Source organism: Trichogramma pretiosum, unplaced genomic scaffold, assembly GCF_000599845.2.
Source record: "Trichogramma pretiosum strain Unisexual culture from Peru unplaced genomic scaffold, Tpre_2.0 scaffold6, whole genome shotgun sequence".
NCBI classification, from domain to species: Eukaryota; Metazoa; Arthropoda; class Insecta; order Hymenoptera; family Trichogrammatidae; genus Trichogramma; species Trichogramma pretiosum.
In genome coordinates, this window is record NW_019641678.1 from 23,582 (window position 1) to 45,843 (window position 22,262).

At 43.6% G+C, this 22,262-nt stretch overlaps 1 protein-coding gene across 8 annotated transcripts in view; it reads right to left on the reverse strand.

Moving 5' to 3' along the window:
* LOC106658064 (homeobox protein cut) overlaps positions 1-22,262 on the reverse strand; it is a 115,619-nt gene that overhangs the window by 12,704 nt on the left and 80,653 nt on the right. For 7 of the 8 annotated variants that reach the window (XM_014379874.2, XM_023460891.1, XM_014379873.2 and 4 more), the window contains 2 exons: positions 7,610-7,928; positions 4,328-5,458 (listed from right to left, as the gene is read on the reverse strand). In XM_014379874.2, coding sequence (XP_014235360.1) covers positions 4,328-5,458; positions 7,610-7,928 — 1,450 coding nt within the window. The remainder of the gene's footprint in view (positions 1-4,327; positions 5,459-7,609; positions 7,929-22,262) is intronic. The other variant, XM_014379877.2, reaches the window with a different exon arrangement.

A 22,262-nucleotide genomic window follows, 5' to 3' on the forward strand; every position in this document is an offset into this window, starting at 1 on the left:
GCGAAGAGATTTGAAAAATGGAAAGGAACGATTGCATAGATTTTCTCCACATTTATAAGGAACCAATTCATCTTTATAATGGGTTTTTAAATGGGAATCTAACAGATCTATACTCAATGTTTTTTTACAAACGAAACACAACGGCATTTTTTATACTAAATTTAAATTCAATGTAAACCAATACTATCGATATCTATTTAGTGTTGCGCAAGTCAGCAACTAATGCGTATACACCTGGTGGTATTTCGTTGTCTGTTTCTGCTTTCATATTATATATCCGTTTTTGAATTACCATCCATGGCATCAAACATTCTTTTGGATAAACAAGTTGCAGTGAGAAAAAACTCTTGTATGTTACATCAAAAGCTCGAAGTGGTGAGGTGATTTCATATTTGAAATCGTTAATGACAACAAAACTTTTCTTGATGAGTCCATTATTTTCTACTATAGCCAGCATAGGTTGCTGCAGTAGTCCATACTTTTCTAGATCTGATTTCCGTTCAGCAAGAACAATTTCCAATTCTGACTCGTCCTTAAAAAAAAAAAAAAAAATACATGTACTCACACAAAATCATTATTTAGACTAACTCTCTAATACATTAAAAATGTATAAAAAAATAGAAGATGTTGAATTTTTAAATTACTATGGCCAGAAGTATAAACGCCTTTTGTGATTCCGATTTAGAGGGTTTCCATACTTCTGCGGGCCTTGACTTTTCCGTTGACAGCTTTGAATTGTTATTTATCACTGAAATCTGGGCAGGATTTGACAGAAGCAGTGGTAATAAATTCAGGGACAGCAAAACTTTTAAATCTGTAAAATTTATTTATGGTTATGTTGATTGTAAATAAAATAACTTGAAGAGGTATCGAAGCCAGGTGAAAATAAACATTCGAAAACAAAAAAAGAAAACATTTACGTAGCTGTAAAAAAAATTCAGAAAAAATGTCAGAGAGCACATTTAAAACTGTTCACTTTGATCTGCCTTCGGTATTTCCTGTTATCAAATGATAAATTACCATGATCTACAGTATTATCAATCAAATCTAAATAGCCTTTCATTTCTTTGCTTTTACGCGGACGAGATTTGGCAAACGCTACAATTTCTTTTACAACTTGAGCATACTCATCTTCAAAACAGCTACTATGATTAGGATATGCACAGTTAAAGTCAATTTCTATCAATTCGGCACCATTAATTGGATGCCGAAGTGTAGGGTACTCCAAGGTGACATCGAAACTTAGAGGACTATCTATAAGCTCCTTCATTCTTTGAGAAAATGTATCTTGCCAATATTTCCGAATTGTCGTCCACGGGGACAGATTTATTTTCAGCCAATTTATCTTATCGTGCATGACTTTCTTCTCTGCTTCCGTTACTTCTTCTTTTGAAAAAAACTCGCGAAATCCAAGGCATATCATTCGGCATTCACTTGATACATCAATGTATTTCCTCTTTTTGGTTTTCATACTTTCGGTAAGATGATTTCCTAGCAGTAGACCACGAAGAGTAGCGTGTTTGTCGTGCAATTTTCCTTTGGCAAAAATTGTTTTCTTTGACACTTTATTAGTCGTAGAAGGAATATAGTAAATTTCCTTTTCCTCGGTTGGAAATGTTTCAGCAATCAATCTTGAGAGCTCGTCTAGCCTGGACGGACGTATGCTACGAAAATCGGGACAAGAAATAAAAATAATTATATTATTTGAAACTTTTTATAGAACTTTTACGAGAAATAAGAATTTTATAACAATTTTATGCAAGCACTGCTTAAATAAATGGATTGGCAAATCCACAAATCAAATTTTTGAAAGAAAAATTTAACCTTTAGACGCCGAGCATGATCGACAGACGATGATGATACGGACAACTTAATACTTAGAGTGTAAGGAACTAGTAATACGATGTTTGAACACATGAATTTTGATGAAAATAAAATACTGCGTCTAAAGGTTTACGTAATGCCTAAACCATCATGAAACATTTTTTACGTGAGCTCCGGTACACTGAGAAAAAAAATTCAATGAAAAGCAATGAAACTTTGGTAAAAATAATTCAATATTTTGTTGGATGATATAAAAAAAGATTAATCCAATGAAATTATTTCATAGATTGTATTTAAATAAATATTTCATTGAATCAATGAATTTTTTTTCTCAGTGTATTTTCAAGGAACTTACTTTAATGAACTTGAGCTACGCATTTCTTCGCCAACTATTATTTCTGCTAAAATCCCTCGCTGGTCAGAAGTCAAGTCATGGTGGTCTTTGTAGTGGGCCAGAATAGCGATACCTTGAATCGATTTTTGGAGTACATCAATTACATTGGTCACTGGGGAAGTAATTTGCAGCATCAATTGTAGATTGTCAAATCTCTCGAAGTTGTAGACTTCAGGTTGAATTTTTTCTGTATTAGAATTTTCAGGTGGTTGAAGAATATTAGCTTGACTATCCACAGAATCACTACTCAAGTCTTTATTAAAAAGAAATGATCCATCCAGATACACCTGAAATATAGTTTTGAAGATAAAATCTTTTGCACTCTATCAAAAATTTTTCAAGATGCCTATAAAAGATCACTTCATCGTTTTTTCCCTCGAACTCTTCTTTCCATTTGGCTAGAAATATAGATCGTGGCCCTCCCTTAGTGAAAATACTCCTTATAACTTCATCGTTGAGGAGTTTAAAGCTCAATTCGTCTATTTCGTTTTCTTTAAATAAATAATGATAAAATAGAATACAATAAAATATCATTAAATATTGGTCAATTAAATATAGATATCATTTAATTCACATACCTTCAAAGGCTTCGATATATTTTTCAAGCCCGTAGCTTTTTAATTTATTTTTAACGTAATCGTCCATATCTTTTATCACTAAACGTCAATATCGTTTGTGAGTAAACATAACCAGTGTATACAAATGAATATAGCTACATATTACGATCTCACAGCTAAACGTTTATATAGTTGTAATAACGATAAAACATTTAGTTGTAAGAACTATATTATTGGGCTCATACAGCTAAATGTAATCAGCTAAATTTGGTTGAGCTGCTGTTCCTCAAAAGGGTTTCCAGTGCAAGAGCATTTCTAAATGCTAATCGAAGGAAAAAGAAGAAAAAAGTGACATCGTAGCATTTGAAAAAAATTCTGACGTTTCCCGCGAATAATACACGCTGTCTCCAATCGAAACCACGCGTATAATACCGGTATCTGCAATAGCACACGCGGATAGAGAGTGAGAGAGAGAAAGAGAAGTTGTGCTGTCGGTAGGAATCTCCGAGGAATCCCTTCGCGTCGGTACATAGACACTTCGGCATCCGCAGTCTAATCCTGCGCTGAGCTGCCAATTTCAATATCATAAGCTCCGCGCGCGAGTCTAAGCGACTGACAAACGAGCACCCGAAGCCGCCGCCGCCATCGCCATGAGGCACCCAATCGATGCCAGGCCAATACGGGCCCGTCCAATTGATGTGCCAGACATATCGCAACAGCAAAACAACACGCTCCTGTATCTATTCCATTATAAATAACCTCGTGCCAAGCTCGAGATGCGCACAATAATAATTGACATATTCCGATTCTCGAGCTCTCGAAAATATTGAGAGCTGTTCCCTCGCAGGCCCACGAATTGACTTTACCTTGTATATTCATCTTCTTGTTTAGGCTTACAACAAACATAACACTAAGTATACACAAAACAACACACATATCTGCTGCTGTACGTTAATAAGAAAAAACAAGATTTACGTTTGACTACATGTACACTTGCTATCTGGCTAGTTATAACGTGATGATAATCAATTACATTATGTTGCTCTGAAACTTGTATTGTCCCCGCTGCAGCGTATTATCAATTAAAAAAAGTCAGAGTGATAGAGTTTGAGCAAAGTCAAGTTAGTGAAGTTGAGACAGCAAAAAATACGCATGTATTCATGGATGCATCATTGAATTGCGCCGGTTAGTATATCGTAAATGTATAATTACTAAAAACCTTACTTTTGTTATTATTAATTATTATTATTATTATTATTATTATTATTATTATTTCGCTGGCAGCAGCAGTGCTTATAAGGCAATGTATAATGAGTGGCAAGAGAGATAATATAGCAGTATTAATTTGTAATTGATAATTATAATCTAATATGTACAGAGCAGCAGACAGTTGTCGTCGCGTGGCAAGAGATTCAGATAGATAGATAGATTCAGATAGAAAGATGAGAGACAAGAGAGAGAAAGAGAGAGACTAGAGAGAAAAAGAGAGAGACAGAGACTGGTTGATTCGATCGACAATATACAATGACTGGACGATCGAACGGGCACTCACCTTTCTTGGGTATGAGGGATTTCAGCAGCATGACGGCATTGTCGTCGCAGGCCCAACTGTGCATCTTGCGATAGCTGTCGCGTCCCTTCTCCGTCAGTTTGTCCCACGGCTTGGGTTTGCTCAAGAGCTCGCTCACCGTTCCCTGCGACAAGCCCAGCACGTACTTGGCAAAGAGGCGCTGGCCAATGTTGTGAATCGACAGTAGCTCGCGCACCCGTCTGGCTATGTGCAGCGTGTCGAGATTCTGCGAGGCGTACTTGTCCATGTTGTAGCGCAGCATCTCTTGGAGCCGGGCCTCCATCGGGTCGCCCTTGGGTATGAGGGACTCGCCGAGGCGGCCGGCCATGCCCGCGACTCCGTACTCGTCGCCGAAGCGGAACGGATGTGTTCGCTCGTCGAAACGGAACGGGCTCTTGAGGCTATCGAGCATGTTGAGGCTGCCACTCGTCGCGCCGCCCGAGCCGACGCCGATCACGTTGTTGTTGTTGGCCAAGTGATGGCTGTTGTTGTTAATACTGTGGCACTCGGAGTCCGTGGCCTGGGCCGGGCTCTTGGTCGGCAGTGGCGCGCCGATCGGTCCGTTCACCAGGTCACTGACCGAAGACGGCGTCTGCTGCTGCTGCTGCTGCTGTTGCACCGACGGAGACGTGAGCGTGGGTGTCTCGTGACCCGAGAGCGGCGTCGGCGCTTTCTCGGCCTCCTGGGGTGTGCTCGACTTGACGACGTTGCAATCTGTTGGCGATGCAAGTTGATGATTTAGACTTGGCTGAGCTTGAGCAGTGCTTTGCTGCTGCTGCTGTTGCTGCTGCTGATTGATGATCGATCTCTCGAGTGTACGCCTCCAGTTGGCCACGATTTCCTCGCCGAGGAACGAGCCGAACGTCTCGACGTTCTGCAAGGGTGGCGGGAACAGGAGCGACGAGCTCGTCGTCGAGGTCACGGACGACGAGCACGAAGGTGTGGGAGTCGAGCGGCTATGTGGTGGTGGTACTTGTGACGGTGGTGGTGGTGGTGGTGGTTGTGACGGTGGTGCTTGGGAGCTGACTAGGGAAGCTGGGGCAGCTGCCTGAGCCGCCGCCGAGCCGTGGGGCGAAGCGCTCGCGGTGCGCTGCAGGGGCGACGAGAGTCCACCTGCAATCCAGCACAATTTGCGCGACACATGAGCAACAGAGAAGATTTAAAGAAAAAAAAATAATAAAAAAAATTACATTGAAGAACGTCAAGAGAACCCGGTAAACATTTCGTTGACATTTTCTTTGAAAGTACTGAGATACTGCGAGATTTTCGGATATACTGCCCGGACTGCACTCTCCTCCCCGCATTCGGATCGGTTATATATATGTGTGTCTGTTAAGGCTTGCATAGATTGCATGAGTAATTACACAGAGCAGCAAAATTCAACAATCAGGAGTATCAACTCAATACGTGTGTGCATGTGTGCTGGGATTTATCGAATTTACTTATACCGAAGACCAATATCACAGAAGAGGGCCGTGTACTAGTATTTACATTTACATAGAACAACAATCAATTGGATGGTAATTGTGGCACGGTCGAACAATAGTAGACCAAAAAAAAATAAAAATAAAAAGTTTTCCTTGACTCTTTGAAGAGCAAGTATACACGCGATGTGCAGAGCATGAGTGAGCGAGAGATCGTATACTCGAAAGAGAAAGAGAGAGCGAGCGAGAGAGAGAGAGAGAAATGTATGGCCCGGGTCGAGTACGCATGGCACAGCAGAATCGGCAGAGTTTTCGGGAGTTTCCGGATATGGAAAGTAAAGAGCTGCTGCGCTCGACGATGAGAGAGAGCGAGAGAACGAGAATGAGCGGAGAGCTGCTACAGAACTATAGAACGTCAATGTCTGTGCAGTCATATATATATTTAGGAGCGAAGCTCGAGCACACACGTATGGAAAGGGTTACTACACATATTGCTCATGAAGGAGTTTTGCTTCGTAATCGTATCGCGACCTTCCTTGGCTACCGTATCCCTCGACTCGGGTATATATGTGCGCGCGCGCTCGAATCGATTCATAATAAACTCACCCGAAACAATGAGCCGAGGTGGGAGGATGGGTTGCAAGCTCGACTGGGGCGTAAGTAGAGGGCGCGCCTCGAACGAGCGAGTATGGGGCGGGGGGAGAGGAGGACCTCGTGGCAAATATTGCGCATATCGTTCGTAAAATTTGCCCATATGCGTAAAGGTTTGTACAAAAATTTTGCAGGATATTGTAGTGGTATAGTAGTGCCGCTCGGAAAGGAACATTTTTGGTAGGCATGGATTTGGGTTTTGTTTGTTTTGTTCTTTTTTCGGCGAGGACCGTGTATGTATATTCGTGTATGATGAGAGTTAAAGTGAGAGCAAAAAGAAAGAGATAACAAAAAAAAATATAGGGAATGTAGAAAGATAAACCCGAAATATTAAACTGATTGTGGTCTGACTCTGTGCGTGCAGCGCGCACCACAAGCACACAATGCTACCAACGAGCAGCCAACGCACAGTGCGACGAAAAAATAATTCGGCGCACGTTTTTTCGTGTGTGTGCACTTTGAGATGCCAATATCAAGAGACGAGACAGACGAAAAGAGAGACAGATAGAAAGTGAGAGAGAAAAAGTGCAGTCTAAGCAACGGCTAAATAGACAAAAAGGGTAAAAGAGAAAATGTTGACGATTAAACAAAGCTCGGTAAAATAGTGTTAATGGAAATTAATGATTAATCGTGAAAGTGAACAGTGGTTAGTAATATCAATTGCCATTCATAAAAGTAAGGCAGAGGCATGAGAAAAAATTAAGATTACAAAATTTTCGGAGCAGATATTTCTTATGCTACCGCAAGCGGGGTTACAACATAACATTTATAAAAAATAAAAGCTTCGATTTTGAATGATATTTTTGATAACAAAAAAATAAGTATCAAAATTTAATAATTTAAACAAACGTTTTGATGAAATTATAATCGTTAAACGTAAAGTATAAAAAAAAATGATTGAGTGTGGTCATCATTGGCCCGAGATAGCAAGTCTCATTGTCAGTTACATGACACGAATTGCATTCTTCGGAGTGTGATATATATAGAGAGATTGAGATTGAGAGAGAGCCAGGTCCGAAAATCAGAGCAGCAGCAATAGATCAGAGCAATGAAGCTTGATATTATTGTTAATTTTTCTTTTTAATTTGTCCATGATAATAATAAATGTAATAATTGAAAAAAAACGCGTAAATTATTACGTTATTTCTCGACTTTTGTCGTTGATAATCGAAAAATTGGGATAACTCACCTAAGGCATCGGGTGTGCTGGGTGGCTTGAGAGCGTCGGCGGCCTGCTGCTGTAGCGCCTTGTTTCGCTCGATCAAGAATTGCTCGAGATTCTTGCCGGACTCGGCGATCTGCGCGAGATCGACCGACCTGAGCACCTGAATCTCGCGCTTCAGCTCCTCGTAGTCCTTTTGTCGCTCGAGCTTGGCCTCGAGCAGGGCGATGTGTTGGCGGCGCGCCTCGAGCTCCTCCTCGAGCCTCGACGTGGCCTGTGACGTGGTCTCCTGAATGCGTTGCAGGCTCACCTGCAGCCTGCCCAGCTCATCTCTCAACTGGCTTATCTGCAAAGGAAAAAAGAAATACGATTATGTTGACGTTCTATATGTTTGTTACAGTATAGCATAGGACAAAATCTTATTTAGATACGTTGTAAATATTCCAGTGGCATACTGTCGGATTGAAATTCGATGAGTGTGGTACATCGACGGTGCGAAACTTTCGGCATTCAGCATATTTTGTTTTATTTATACGAATAAACAATCATATCCGCAAAGTTGGCACTTCAATTCAAGCCACAGCATTTTTTATACTCAAACCTCGGAAGTTTTTACGCTTCTCTATTTATAATTCAATTCATCGATACGTTGGTCGAAATAAACTTGACGTCTGATTCCCGCGAATATACATATAAACTGTGGTATACAAAATGTTCGATCGCTCGCGACTTTTATCGAAAAGGTTTGTATTGATGGCTTGCCACAGTTCTCTCTCTATGCTCTGTTCTCTTTCCATGTAAAGCTTATTATACGTGGTTTTGTTTATTATATGTGCTAGGCTCTATACTGGTTCAATTCGTGTAATACATTACGACGCGACTCTCGAACATATATTATCCGTGCGATATCAATGTTACATATATGTATGTCTGCTTTGTTAAATACAAAAAAAAATTGTTCAAGTATATTACGCACACTATACCGGTTGAGCCGGTAAGTTCGTATTTCTTTACACGATCATAACATATTCATCCGCAAACAATATACGTAAGCGCCGCAATACGTCGTTGCAGAAAAGCGAAATAAAACAATTTTTTCGTGTTGTGTTGTGCATAGTCTATATACTTTGGCGTTGTTGATGGTGGTGGGGGTGGTGGTGGTATGAGGAGGAAAATTAATAGAAAATTGAGGCGCAGAAACCGCAATTCGCAGCCGATCGATCGATTAACCTACTGCCTCGACCAACACCGATGCACGCACGATATTGCACCTATTCTCACCTACAAAAAATGCACTTACACACACGTAGTACACATGTATCGTTAATGAAGTCTCGTTTCCTTTATGATTTCAGCAATTGCAGATTTATTCATCAACTATTGCGCTGCGTAGCGCTATAGTACAGGTACTTTTAATGATTTTCGAGTGCTCCTTTTTTACGTGCAACGCCCGCGTAGATCAAACGGCGCGATAAAGCGATATAATCGACTCCCACCCCCAGTGCACTCGTATCTACATACGTGTGCTCATTCACATTCATCGGTCCGTGATTCGACTTTCGATTTTCACGATGCAGGCGCGCGAGTGAAAAGCTCCATAGCGCCGATATTTTCGCGCGAGCTCTTCAGCCCCTCTCGCACATATCGTGCATGCGATGTATCCTCGCACTGCATGTGCGAGCACGGCAACGAGTGCAGCTAGCACAAAGCGATATACCGCACTGCACACGCGTGTGCAAACAGGTTAATCGAAGAGGAAGTTTTTTTTTTTTTTTATTCCACCAATCGACTCATTGCGCTGCACTGCACTCGTGCACGGCCGGTGCAGATGCATTTTTACACGTGTGCCCGGTGATCAGGCGTGTGCGCAAGCGAGGGCAGGTGTCGTCGCGTGCAGGCATGCGTATCTTTCCTCTCTCTCTCTGCACTCACTCTCGTCCTCACTTATTGCCAGCCGCGTACATAATACAATAAAAGGGTCTCTCTCGAATCAATGCGCGCCAATTACTCGATCGGCACGCGCGAGCGCCTTTTTCTCTCTCATCGCTGTTGGCCTGCAATATGTATACGTATAGATTTTTTTGCTTCGAGCTCACACACACATTCGCGATTCATTAAGCAATCGAAGGTCCGGTTTATTCAGGTACTCGCCGCGATGTATAACGAGCGTCACACTTTTGCCTCTATTACTTTTTTTCTCCCCTTGTTCCTTTTTTTTTTCATTTTTGCTCTTCGCGCGTATACAATTCCTCGTACATTATCCACGAGCAGCAATAATAAGCGTATAAATCGATTACGCGCCTGTGTATATACGGCGTGTACGTGAGAGAACTATGTCGAGTATTGAATAGGCAGCTCGATGCTCGCGCGCGATACACACGCCGATCGAGTTTCCAAAGTTGGTTCTTCGAGTCTATGGGCAATAATCATGGCGTTCGTCATTAGTGTCAGCCTATACCGATCGAGACTATATATGTATACGAAACGCAAGGTGCACAACAACCACCACCACCGCCGCCGCCGCCGCCGACACGTACATACATCGCGTCTGTTATAGAGTGCAGGAGCGACGACCCAATGATTCTCTGAACTCGAGGCACCGATTCCACAGCTTTTGCACGCCGTCTGCATGTATATTATAATACATTAAGCCCTCGCTTCTTATACATACATACGCGAGCATATCGGAAAGTTTATTTATTCAAAATAACATGAGTATGTATGTATGCGCGGCTCGCTTATTATATAAGTCACTTTACGAACTTTTGATTTATTTATGCGATTTGATTTTTTTTCCGCACTCTGAATCGTTTATGTATGCGTATGCTCGCGTGCGTGCGATCTAAATTGAATTTCTACTTATTTCAATTGTAGAAAAAAAAAGAAAGAAAATAAAAACCATGTGCAAGCATTAGATAAGTTTGAATAAGCATCTTTGCCTAATCTAGTACTGCTACTCGCATAGTTTGAAGTTTTGTCCGATCGTACGACGTGTCGAGGTCCTCTCAAAAAATTCATATTCAAGTTCATATAATATCAGTACCACTTGATCGGGCCAAATTAAAATAAGAACAGGCGCAATTGGTACGCACACCATTTTTTTTGTTCGGTATCGCGTGTCTCTTTCATCGTCAAAAAAGAAGTTTAGGTACTTCACGAGGCTCTTTGCAAGCGCACAATATCTCGCGCTTCTTAATGTGCGCGCGCCCATTGAATTTAACTAGTTTACATATTATAAAGACAAAAGAGAGAGAGAGAGAGAGAAGAATTTGGTAACTAGTCTGGTATAGAGACTCGAGCTTTAGAATTAACGAAAAATAAAAAAAGAAGAGGAGAGCGAAGCCGTGGCCATGGGAGAATACATGCTGCGATCTTTAATTCGATTACGCGGCGCGCTGAATAATATGTAAGTATAGCAAAAATACGTAAATACGAATTGAGCAAGAAAGGCGAGAGCAGCGGCAGAGGTGGTGCTATTCAATGCTATGCAGGATTTACTTATTTTTTTCTTAGCAGTCTCTACGCACAATATAATCGATCAACAAAGCGCCGTGACAATACTCTCCTAGAATGTGTGTATAATGTATGCATTCATTTCGCGATTATTCGCACGCAAGCGGAAGTCTTGATTCGGACCTGCTTGCAGCGACACAAGGTAAAGGCTCTCGGGCTTTTGTCCTCGCGCGCGTCTGGCAAAAGAATTAAAAAAAAAAACGACTCGATCTTCGTTGATTTTTATATAATATATTATTATGTTAAAAAGTAGAAGAAGGTGGTGCTATTAAAGCCGCGAGTACACACTTGTGTAATGCTACGTATCCTTTGTTATACATAGCTTCTCTCTCTCTCTCCCTCATACACACATGCGCTATTGATCAAATTTTCTCCGTGCCTCGTGCGAGCGGGTGAGAGAGACGTAATCAATCTTCGCACAGGCGCGCCATACCTAGCGTATATATGCAAAACAGCGCGATTCTTTTCCCCGAGCCGTGAGGGCTTTTCATTGTCGCCTCTGTATATACGTACACGGCGAGACTCGGACATTGCACGTATATATGTACGCACGTTAGGACTCTTGCTTTCGGCCTCCCTCGACCTCATCCTCCAGCTCCGCCACCGGTTTCTCTCCCTCGATATGTATATGCGAAGCGAACGCGTCTAACTACTCGCGCACGCATACGAGTCATGTGTGTAGAGCTTCCACACGTTGTAGCACGGGGAGAAACAGCAGCAGCAGAAGAAGAAGGGCAAGAAGCGGCCCGTTAATTTTACGAGACGCCTCGGCGTATATGTATAGTGGCTCGTTTCACCTCCCCGGTATGTGTCTATCAACATTGCCAATCCTCTCTACGTCACGATCGAGTTTATCTATATATATAATAATAATACGTATAGGTCGTAGTGCTGTTGTGTGTGCGTGTGTGTACGTAGCCCGAGCTTCTGCTACTGACACGACTCCGATATATTCGTGCGATAGCTGCGCAAATTTCTCATGTATATATAGTAGTTCCGATTCGCAACTTGCTACATTTGATTTGTGTTTACGAATTTGGAAATCGATCACGTACTTGCAAGATGACACCCGTCAATCTTCATTTAGGGAATTTCCTCTCGCGTATTCTCTCTCTCTCTCTCTCTCTCCCCGGGTTAATGCAGGAGGTGGAGGAGAAGGAGGCAACTCCGAGGTTGCTGCCACGCTGCTGTGTGCGCTATAGCACCCGTCAAAACTCGCCGACGTTTATGGGCGCTGAGTCGCGAAAATCCGTCTCGCAAAGCTCGCACACATTCCCCCGCATGTATACGTATATATACATGAAAGCACGGGGTTCGCCTTCATATTTTAATATATAGATACGAGCTCGCTCGACTCGGAGAGATTTATCCCATGGTCAGAGAAAGATAGAGAGAGAGAGAGAGAGAAAACGCGTGGCTGGCGCGACAAGGGGTTATACGCATAATAAGGGGGTCTTTCTCCAAATACAGGAGCTGGACGGCTAATATACGGCGAGGAACGCATGTGTGTGCCCGGTAAAAAAGCGAAGATAAAAGGAGAGAGAAGAGAGCGTGGAAAAAGAAAATCGCCACCCTGGAGATATACCTGCGCGCGAGGGCCGATGTAAGCTGAAAAACACAAGCCTTGGGACGAGCTCTACTAGGCATCATCCGCTCCCTCTTAATCTCATTTCTCTCTTCGTTGCCAGCGAATACACACGTACACAGACACATCTACATGTGCACGGGTGCGCATGGGGGAGAAACGAGGCACTAGTCAACTCGGAGGTGGAGGAGCAGATATACCAATTAAAAGGCCAGGAAAGAGCCTGAGGAAAGAAAGCTCAAATCGATGCTGTATATGCCGCAGACTCGCACACACACACACACACACACACACACACATCCAAGCGCGCTCACATACGAAGGGTTAAGAGAAAGAGTATATAGAGGAGCGCTTGCCACATCAGCAGCAGCAGCAGCAGACGAAGAGAGGAGTAGAGTGGGAGTTATGGGTAGGATTAATATGCAAGGATGATGCGCGCGGCCAGTGGCTTGGCGCGCAGACATCGAGCAAGCCGAGGCAGCCAACAAAAGGGGCTCGACGACTCGCGAGGATGTTAGTCGTATACACACGGAGAATATATATTTAGCAGCTACGTATAGAGAGAGAGAGAGAGAGAGAGAGAGCGAAGCCAGGGGGTGGTGGTCAAGAGGTGGGGGCCTGCGAAGGCGGAGGTGGTGGATATTCAACGGACACCCCTATCGATTTTACAATTCGATATGCTGCGCTCTCGCGAATACTACCCACTTGTCTATTGAATGATCGGAGCTGCGACGCCAGTAGCAGCGGCGGCCCCCTTCTTTCAACCCTTCTTCTTCTCTCCATCTCTCTTTCTCCTCCTTCCTTCCTCTTTTCTCTTTCTCGTCTCGCTCTCCGTCTGTCTCGCTCGTATAGTCGGCGCATGTGTTTCAACTCCTGGCATCTGCGGCGCTCGAGCCAGGATACTCGCAACAGTCGCCTTGCTTCGATCATTTTTCGCCAATTCTTTATTGCTTCATTTTTTTTTTATTATTTTCTTTCCATCCCTGCTTTGTTTTCTCCCCATATCTCACCGGGTGAGGAAAATCTCGCGGCTTCAGCCCTTTTTTCACTCCATCTCACTCTCGAGCTCATTACGCACCGCTACCCGCACTGGTGGCTTGGATTGTTTATTTTCTTGCCCATTTTTTTGCCGCTCTTCCTCCCACCTGCGCAGTAACTCCCTTACGTAGCTGATGATGATTATTCGGCTTGCACAAACAAAAAATAACCGGGTTCGACGCCTACGCGCGTATACAGTACAGGCTGGCGCTGCTATACTTTGACGAGCGTACGTGCGTGGTTGTGTTTGCGTTAATACGCAATAGAGGCAAGTGTCGAAGTGAAGCAAAAGCGAAGGCGCTTGCGTTTAACGCCGTTGGCCGCCAAACGAGTCGGAAAAATAGCTCTCGTTTTTTCCTGCTCTCCCGTTGTCGTCGTCGTCCTCGACTCCTCGATTCGAGGGCTCTCGATAAAATCAACTTGTATACGCGTGCATACGTACACGCGGTATATAATACAATCTCTCTCTCTTCGCAGGTGCATTATAGACTCGCGTCGCGTTTTTGAACATATATACATTGTGGCGTATATCCGATAAATCGAGCACTTGTACCCACTCTGAACTCGGTAGCGGCTACAATGAAAAATCCCGCGTGCCTGAGCTCGAATAATAAAATATATAAATATAAAGGGTTGCTCGGGCTTGCTTACACGAGTTTTTATGCCGTGTAAGTGGCAGCTCCGCAGCGTGTGTATGATACTTTATTTTCAAGGCAAGTTATACTTTGCGAGCCCGACTCCGAGATAAGCCTGAGCGAGGATTTATGCTTATTACGACCATCCCAAGCATCGGCATTAGTAGCAGTGCTACCCTCCCCCTTTTTGCTACTCTCTTTTCTTTCTTTCATTATTTCTTTCTTTTTTTTTTAGCCAAACATACATCCACCCCTACTTTTATTGTGGCGAGAGACGAGTAACGGTACAGCCGCGACTGCGAGCACTCAGTCGTATAATACACATCAGATTACGCGAGGACCACGCAGGTACGTAAAGTATTGAATTGAAGATTCGAGTCGGATCCTTTCCGTCTACCGCTCTATAAGTATTGGCTTTATAATATGGAAAAAGGACGTGTCTCCCCTTGCTTTGAATTATTTCTGACGCTCATCCCGATACTGATTTCTTTTTTTACCGTTTTAATCGCACGTATATAGCAGCGCGCAGCAGCTCGAACGCGACTCGTGCAACATATTATATTAATGTCCACCGCCGCAGTAATAATAGCAAAAACTTATCGCCAAGTTCTTTTCTTTTTATTATTTTCGCGCCCTCGATCGATGATAGGTGTATTAAGTTCAGTCAAGTGCCAGTGGCAATCGCGTCTCGTAGCGAGAACGACGTCACAGTCGAGAAATTTCGCGCTTGCTAAAAAAAAAAAAAATAATCGATGCCATAAACAGTACACTGCAGCGAGTACTCAGCTATGCATTGGACGTAGATGCAAGTATTATAATGTATCGCATACAAATCGAAAAGAAGTACGAAAGCCGATTGTCGGCTGATAGTCGTGTCTCGGGGGCGATACGTATGTAAAATCGATCGAGCAGCTCTTGACACCCTGCTAGTTTTCTAGCGTCCACTTTATACTCTGCAAAACTTGCTCGTTTTTGTTCTTCTTATATACACAGCGAGGGCGATCGCTCAACAATTTTTTCTCAATTTACCCTATTTCATTATTCAAACAATCGCAGTCTTAACTCGAGGCCAATATCATTTTTACATTCGTCATCGCGCACGTGTATAAATTCTGTACATTTTTTCTTTTTTTCCTACGTGGCTTTTAATCACTGTGGATAAATCATCCGAACACTCATAAAAGTCCCAAACATGAGTATGTACGTGAGAATACTTGTGCGCGAGTAGGAGGACGAAGGGAAGAGAGAAGAATAAAGAGAGTAAGAGAAAGAGAGGAGGGTTGAAGTGCATTGGAGGTTTTAAATACGGGATATCTCGAGTGCGAGCCATTGGCAAAACACAGCATGTGTGTGAGCGTCTGTATCCGTATACGCAGAGTACAGAAATTTGGTCGATTGCATAGCAAACGCGTTCAAACTCGATCAGGCGTATATCTATCTATACGGCCCGAGCGAGGAGAGAACGAGAAATTAATATTAACCGCAGAAGAGCGCGTAGCATCGTTGATTTGCATTACGAGTTTGAATGCGCTATAGATTCTGGACGAACGAGCTCATAGAAACTCTGGACGATGCTCGCTATCAGAAGCCATATATAATATATATTAGTCGAGGCACTCGGCGGTGGCTCCGCGCGAGAAATATTAAAGCCAACGTTCGTGTGTGTATATCACGGGTGCTTGGGTGGGAAAGAGAAAGGGCTGAACTACGCGAGGAGAAGAATCAAAGAGCACTACGAGCAGAGATCGAGACATTCATCCAAGCGTGCGCGGGTAATATTCGTTAAAATGTCCACTTTCCTCTTACTCTCTTTTCGCATCTTCTTTTTTTTTCACCGCAAAACTCGCGTACACCTTTTGCATACTTGATTTTCCTTTTTCAGTCTCGTGGTGACATTTGTTCTTGAAGCTACTGCGCTGCTGTGATATTTTACGCAGGAGCTGAAAAGCTGAAAATCCGATACTCGTTAATTGACAGATCGAGCCAGGTTAAATAGAGAGCATCGAGTTATCAGAGACTTTTCTGATTTATCGGTAATCTGTCATCTATCGCCTCTTGCAATTCGATCGGGTACATGGCGCCAAAGCATAACGAGAGAGCCGTCAAAACTGCTGCGGTGGCGCAGTAGCAAGGCGAGAGCGGCAATAATGCTAAAAGCACATCGCGTCATTGCAAAATTATTATCAATCAAGCAATCAATCGATTCAATCAGCCGATGCTAGAGAAAAGAGAGACAGAGTGAGCTACTGCATTTCGCGCACAGTCGGAAATTGACTGATCTCGGTGATCTCGATCGTGCGACTATGAACGAGTGATATAGTACCTATTCATCGATATTCAACCACGCGCATCAATATTTGCTCACGGGCGAGTTCCACCTTATTTTCAACTCGGCGTGCGCTTGTATACCGCTATTATTAGCGACACATGAAAGCGGTCGGCCATGTGCCTAGACAGGTTCCTCGCCAGCCACTCAAAATATTTTCATTTTTATTTGCTTATGTACTCGCACGTGCTGCCCTTTGGCTTACACAATGCACCATTGGCAAAATATACCTTTTCTCGCGTCGATCGCTTCTCTATTCATCAGCCAATCTTAAAATTACTATAAAGCAGCAAGAGATCGAGTTCGATCGCGCATGTAACAAGGCACTCAGCGTATGAATATGTACGTGTACACACACGCGCGCGCATTTGGAATTCCAATTGCTAATGTTCGCTCACAAAAGATTGACGGATCTATATTTTTATCCACATATGCAATATTCACATGCCAGAGCTTGGGCGTATAATATTTCGTCCGAGAGTCGAGAACGAGTTTTCGGAGAGAATCGGTGCGAAGGACGCGCGACCATCACTTTGCTACGCCCTTGCCTTTTCTCTCTCTCGCTCTCTCCCTCTCTTTTGCTTGCTCTCTAGCTCGTTCTCTGCCTCTACAGCTCCCTTAAGTCCTTTTTTGCGCCTAGGCCCGTGTGCTTATACGCAGGCACAATCGATACATCGGAACGACGACGACGGAGACCTCGAAGGGGTTAAAAGTAGCAACAGCAGCGGCAGCAAGGGATCGCGCGGGCGAGAGATATTGGAGACAAATGACGGAACAAAAAACGTATTCGTGAGAATCTCGCGTGTGTATATATATATATATATGAGTACATACAGACATAAGCGTACAGGCCGAGGGAATAACTAATGCGATGGGAGAGAGAGAGAGACCCTTTCTCTCTGCTCAGACAGATACATACTCGCGCACACACACGCGCGCGCGCGCCCATATACATATTCGCCATCAGAGACAAAAGCTAATTCTCCCCACGAGACGCATAGACGCGAGATCGTTCGTTAAAAATTTTAATGTCTCCCGCGCTTTGCATACATCTATAGATATATAAACGACAAGGCATTTCTGTTATATTATATATGTATAAGCGCGCAGCTACACCGACTAGCTTTGTATATATGAAGCTGAAACAAAGTTGCGTTGCGGTAAAACAGCTTATCAATCGTATCGATCATTTGCTTTTTTCCATCTCGTTTCTGATTCTTTTTCTTCTTCTTCCTCTCATCCGAACCCAGACCAGCATGTGCCTATCTGTAAACGCTTCGGTACACGAGTGAAAGGGTTGGATATACATATATGCGGGGGAGTCTAACAAGGGGGTGGCAGCAGCAGCTTGCGTACATCGTTGAAATTTCGAGGAGGAAAAATCGAGGATGCTTTCGTGGCTATAAGAGGAGACCTTAACGAAGCTTCTCATTGATTGGTATTTTACGTAGTTTTAGATTTTATTTCTTTATTTTTGTACAATATCGTATTTTTTTCATTTAATAAAAATTTGATGATCGGCCTTGCATCGAAGAGTTAACATTTTTCGTCTGGCACATATTACATTTGGTTTATCAATTAAAATGTAAGATCCGTTAAAGAGATGAAATAATATCGAATTAATTAGCGATCGCGCGCAATAACGAGAAGTAATGGGGAAAAAATACCCAGCAATCGCGGCATACAATGTATCATCCCAGTATCGCCAACGTGGCTAATGAAATATTTAATGCTTCCGCTGCCAGAATTATTAGGCCGCTGCAATTTGTATATTTTATATAAATATCTCGATGCGCAAGGTATATAAACATATTACGAGTTGTAATAATGCACTGGATGAATAATGGAAAGTAGGAGCAACAAAAAGTGCCGAGTAGTTAATACGATGTGCGCGTGTGTAACTCGAGTTTTAAACATACAAGAGCTTGAGACACAAACTTGTAATATATTATCGACTCTATCTCTCTCACTTTGGTTATACACGAAGCTAATGGCGAGTTGTTGGAGACAAGATTTACCGCGCGCGAGTGTATATATATGTATGTAGGCGCGCGTGCACGGTAGTTAGTAGTATAGAAGTAACAAGCATGACGCAGCGATCGCGTACGTGGCGGCACACACACATACATTTATATACGGCAACGAGCTAGCTCCGAGTTTATACGTGTACTTCACTTTTAAAGGGATGCTCCGGCTTTCTCTCTCTCTTTCTATTTCTCTCCCCCTGTGGGTGAAACGAACGAAATTTCCCTATCGGCGATCAGTGTTCGATCCCCTTCATTTGCCTTCAACCCTTTTCCTCGAGGCATCGATCCATCCGCGTCGTCTCAAGCTAGCGGCAGCAGCAGTTCTCTACCCTCGCGCGAATTCGACTCTCTCTCCTTCTCTCTGATTTGTTCGCTGTACGTATACTACGTGTATACATAAACTCGCATACACAGACATATCCCCTTGGCGCACGTCGCTTACACTCCTACACACACATACACCTGATGCGTGCGAATCGAATTCCTCGGCACGAGTTTTTGACTACAGATATACAGTATACATGTATGCGCAAAGAGTATACACACGAGCTTTCCGTCTAATTTTGAACGTCGTAAAATAGCAGCAGCTTCGGCGATTTTTCACCCGAGAAAAGCCGCCACTAGCCGACTGGCTCGCAGCTGCGAAATAATATTACAGAGCCGAGAGATATCGAGAGGCCGTCATCGATCGCGTTATTATTATAATACGTGTGTATGTGCGCGGAAGCTTTTGCATATACGTTATATTCTGCGAGCTGTGCCTCCACCTTCTTCTCCTCCTCGCGAGCGAGGGTTGGTGCGGTTTACGTACAACGTATATAGTGACGAGCAGTCAGTAGCACGGCAAACAGCGGCGCTGGGTTCACGCTCGATTGAATCAATTGCTCTCTTGTGCAGCGCCTCTTTCTCTCTCTCTCGCACTCTTTAACTCAGTCACGCTGTACATCGACGCGTTTAGTACTCGCTCTAAAGCTTTTTCAATGCGAACCTATAGCTGAGACGTGCAACTGTCGATATACGTACGCACACTTTATAACGCGAATAATTTACACATAAACTGCAACTTCTATTGCCAATAATACTTGCGAGTCCGAGCATACGTATATTGTACGATATCCGTCATGGATTTGCACTCGGACTCAACGAGTGAAACAATTTTTGCCGCCGCACAGGTATACCTATATCGGCATTAAAAAAACAAGCGAAAGCACATTATAATGCGAAATATTTATTGGATTTGCGCTTCGGCAAAAAGAAGAAATTTTCCACGGAAACCGTTTACTCGCGTTGGGATTAATTGTGAAAAATATATGCTCGGTAGGTATACAACGAGCTGCTTCGAGAGAGCTGCCAATTTATGACGCGTCTATTGGTTGGAAAGGTAGGCAGCAGTACTCTTTATGTGTAGCAGACAAGTCGAAACTCGTGTGAAAGTCGAGAAAACCACCGAACTGTTAATGACGGAAGAAGCCGATTCTATGCACATGTTGCAGCATAAACACAAGCAAAGAGAGTTAGAGAGCTATAATACACATAGTAATGCAATTGCACTTTGTTGCCGGATTCTTCAACTCGATCGCTATGTATACGTATATACGGAGCTGCACAGTAGCAATGGCCAAATTGCCTTTCGAATGCGCCTCCCCACTGCTTCTGCCTGGATATATATACCGTCGATCTTGCACCGCGTGTTATGCCTTACCTGGTGCACGGAATTTTCGTCCCTCTATGTGTGTGTGTGTGTGTGCATAAACTGCATGCCTATTACTCGTTAATCGAGGGCTGCTTTTGACAGCGGATTGATCTTTACTACTCCTGCTGCTGCTGCATGATGTATTATTATATATCGTGCAGTTCGAGCTCCGGACGCGGCATACTCCACACACGCGATACAAGAATCAATCGATCTCCGCTGATTATGCCTCTATACCGTCGTATAGCAACACGTACACTGCACATTTGCGCAAAATATATCTATAGATGAAAGAGGCAAAAAACAGCGGGAGCTAGAGAGCTAACGATACAATTGACGACCAAAGTATATAAGATATATATTCTTAAAGCCTCAAGAGAAAGAGAGCGAAAATGAAGTAATCCACCCTCTCGGCTAAAGGACTTTCTTTCTTTGTGCTGTGTATATCCAATAAGTCGAGAAAGTGGCGAACTGGAAAGGAGCATCTAAAAGAAGATCGAAAGGAAAAATACCAAGGGTGAGACGAGAGGCGATCAACGAAGAACAAGAAAAAAGAAAAGAAGAAGCGAAGTATGTCCAAATGCTTGTAAGGCGCGCGCGTGTCGGCTGCTACACGTGTTCGATATATCTATAGGCACTCGCCTAACCTCGAGGCCGCGATGGTCTAAGGATCAAGAGGATGATGAAAGCTGCGGAGGAGAAGGAGGTGGAAGAGAAGTTTTTGACCTGCTTTACTCGTCGAGGCATTTGCCCCGGCCACTTTGCCGAGAGTTTCGCCGGCACCCCCTCACTGCCGCCACCGCCGTCGTACACTTGCAAGTTTTGTTTACCCCTTTGAGCACGTCGAATCGGAATACTTTGTCGAAGCGACATCGCTGCGAGAGAGATAAAGAGAGCGAGAGAGGCTATAAGTACGTTGAGAAGATAAAGAGTGATCGATCCAAACTATGGAAGGAAGGGGTCGAAGCATAACAAGCTGCTATTGCTGCTGCTCGTTGTTCAACGTCGAGCTTGCGACGAGCTTGATTTAGATAGTGCGATTCATTTTCCTTCGGGTGCCTATGTTTATACTACACGTACATATAAGGAAGCCCAAGTATACACTTGCATGTATAAAGTACAGAGTACATCGCGCGCGCGCGTCGAAAGACCAGTAATATCGGCCGTAAGGGCCAATATTACCACTACTGTGTTGCACGTGATTAATTAGACTCGAAGCGACACGCGACTTTCGTTGGCGGCATCGATCAAGTCCTCGAATCCTCCCCTCCGATGACGACGAGGCCGATTCTTTTGTTACACGCCGGGCCGATCTGGGCGCCGACGATGATTTATAATATGCACGCGCGTCTCATCGAGATCATCTTCGTCGCCTTTGCTGCACGTCCCTTTGCAATTTGTGCAGATACATTCGCGCGTGAGCTTGAAAAATTAATTATTAACTACTGCCGTTGAGCTGGCAGACTTGTTGGTAACAAACTTGGGAAACTCGCTTCCTCGAGCGATCGCCTGTATATAACGTTTTACACGTTGCGCGAGTATCGTGCACAAACTTGCCCATAGAGATCGAATATCGGACCTATTGAAGCTCGAGATAGGACGTGTCGAGCGAAACCGGCGCAAGCTTGGCGTCCGTATATAAACAGCAACCGAAGCGTGTTTATATCGGAAAACGATTTTGCGGTCTATCGGGGCTCTCTCACTCTCTCTCTCTTTCTCTCTATCGAACCTGATACCCGACAAATTGACACCTCGCTCGCGACTCCTTATAACTATTTTCGCCGATGGGCAAGGGGGGTGAGGGACAGCCCCCCCGACACAACTGTTTTCACACCTTCGGGACGGTCGCGCAAAAATTGATTA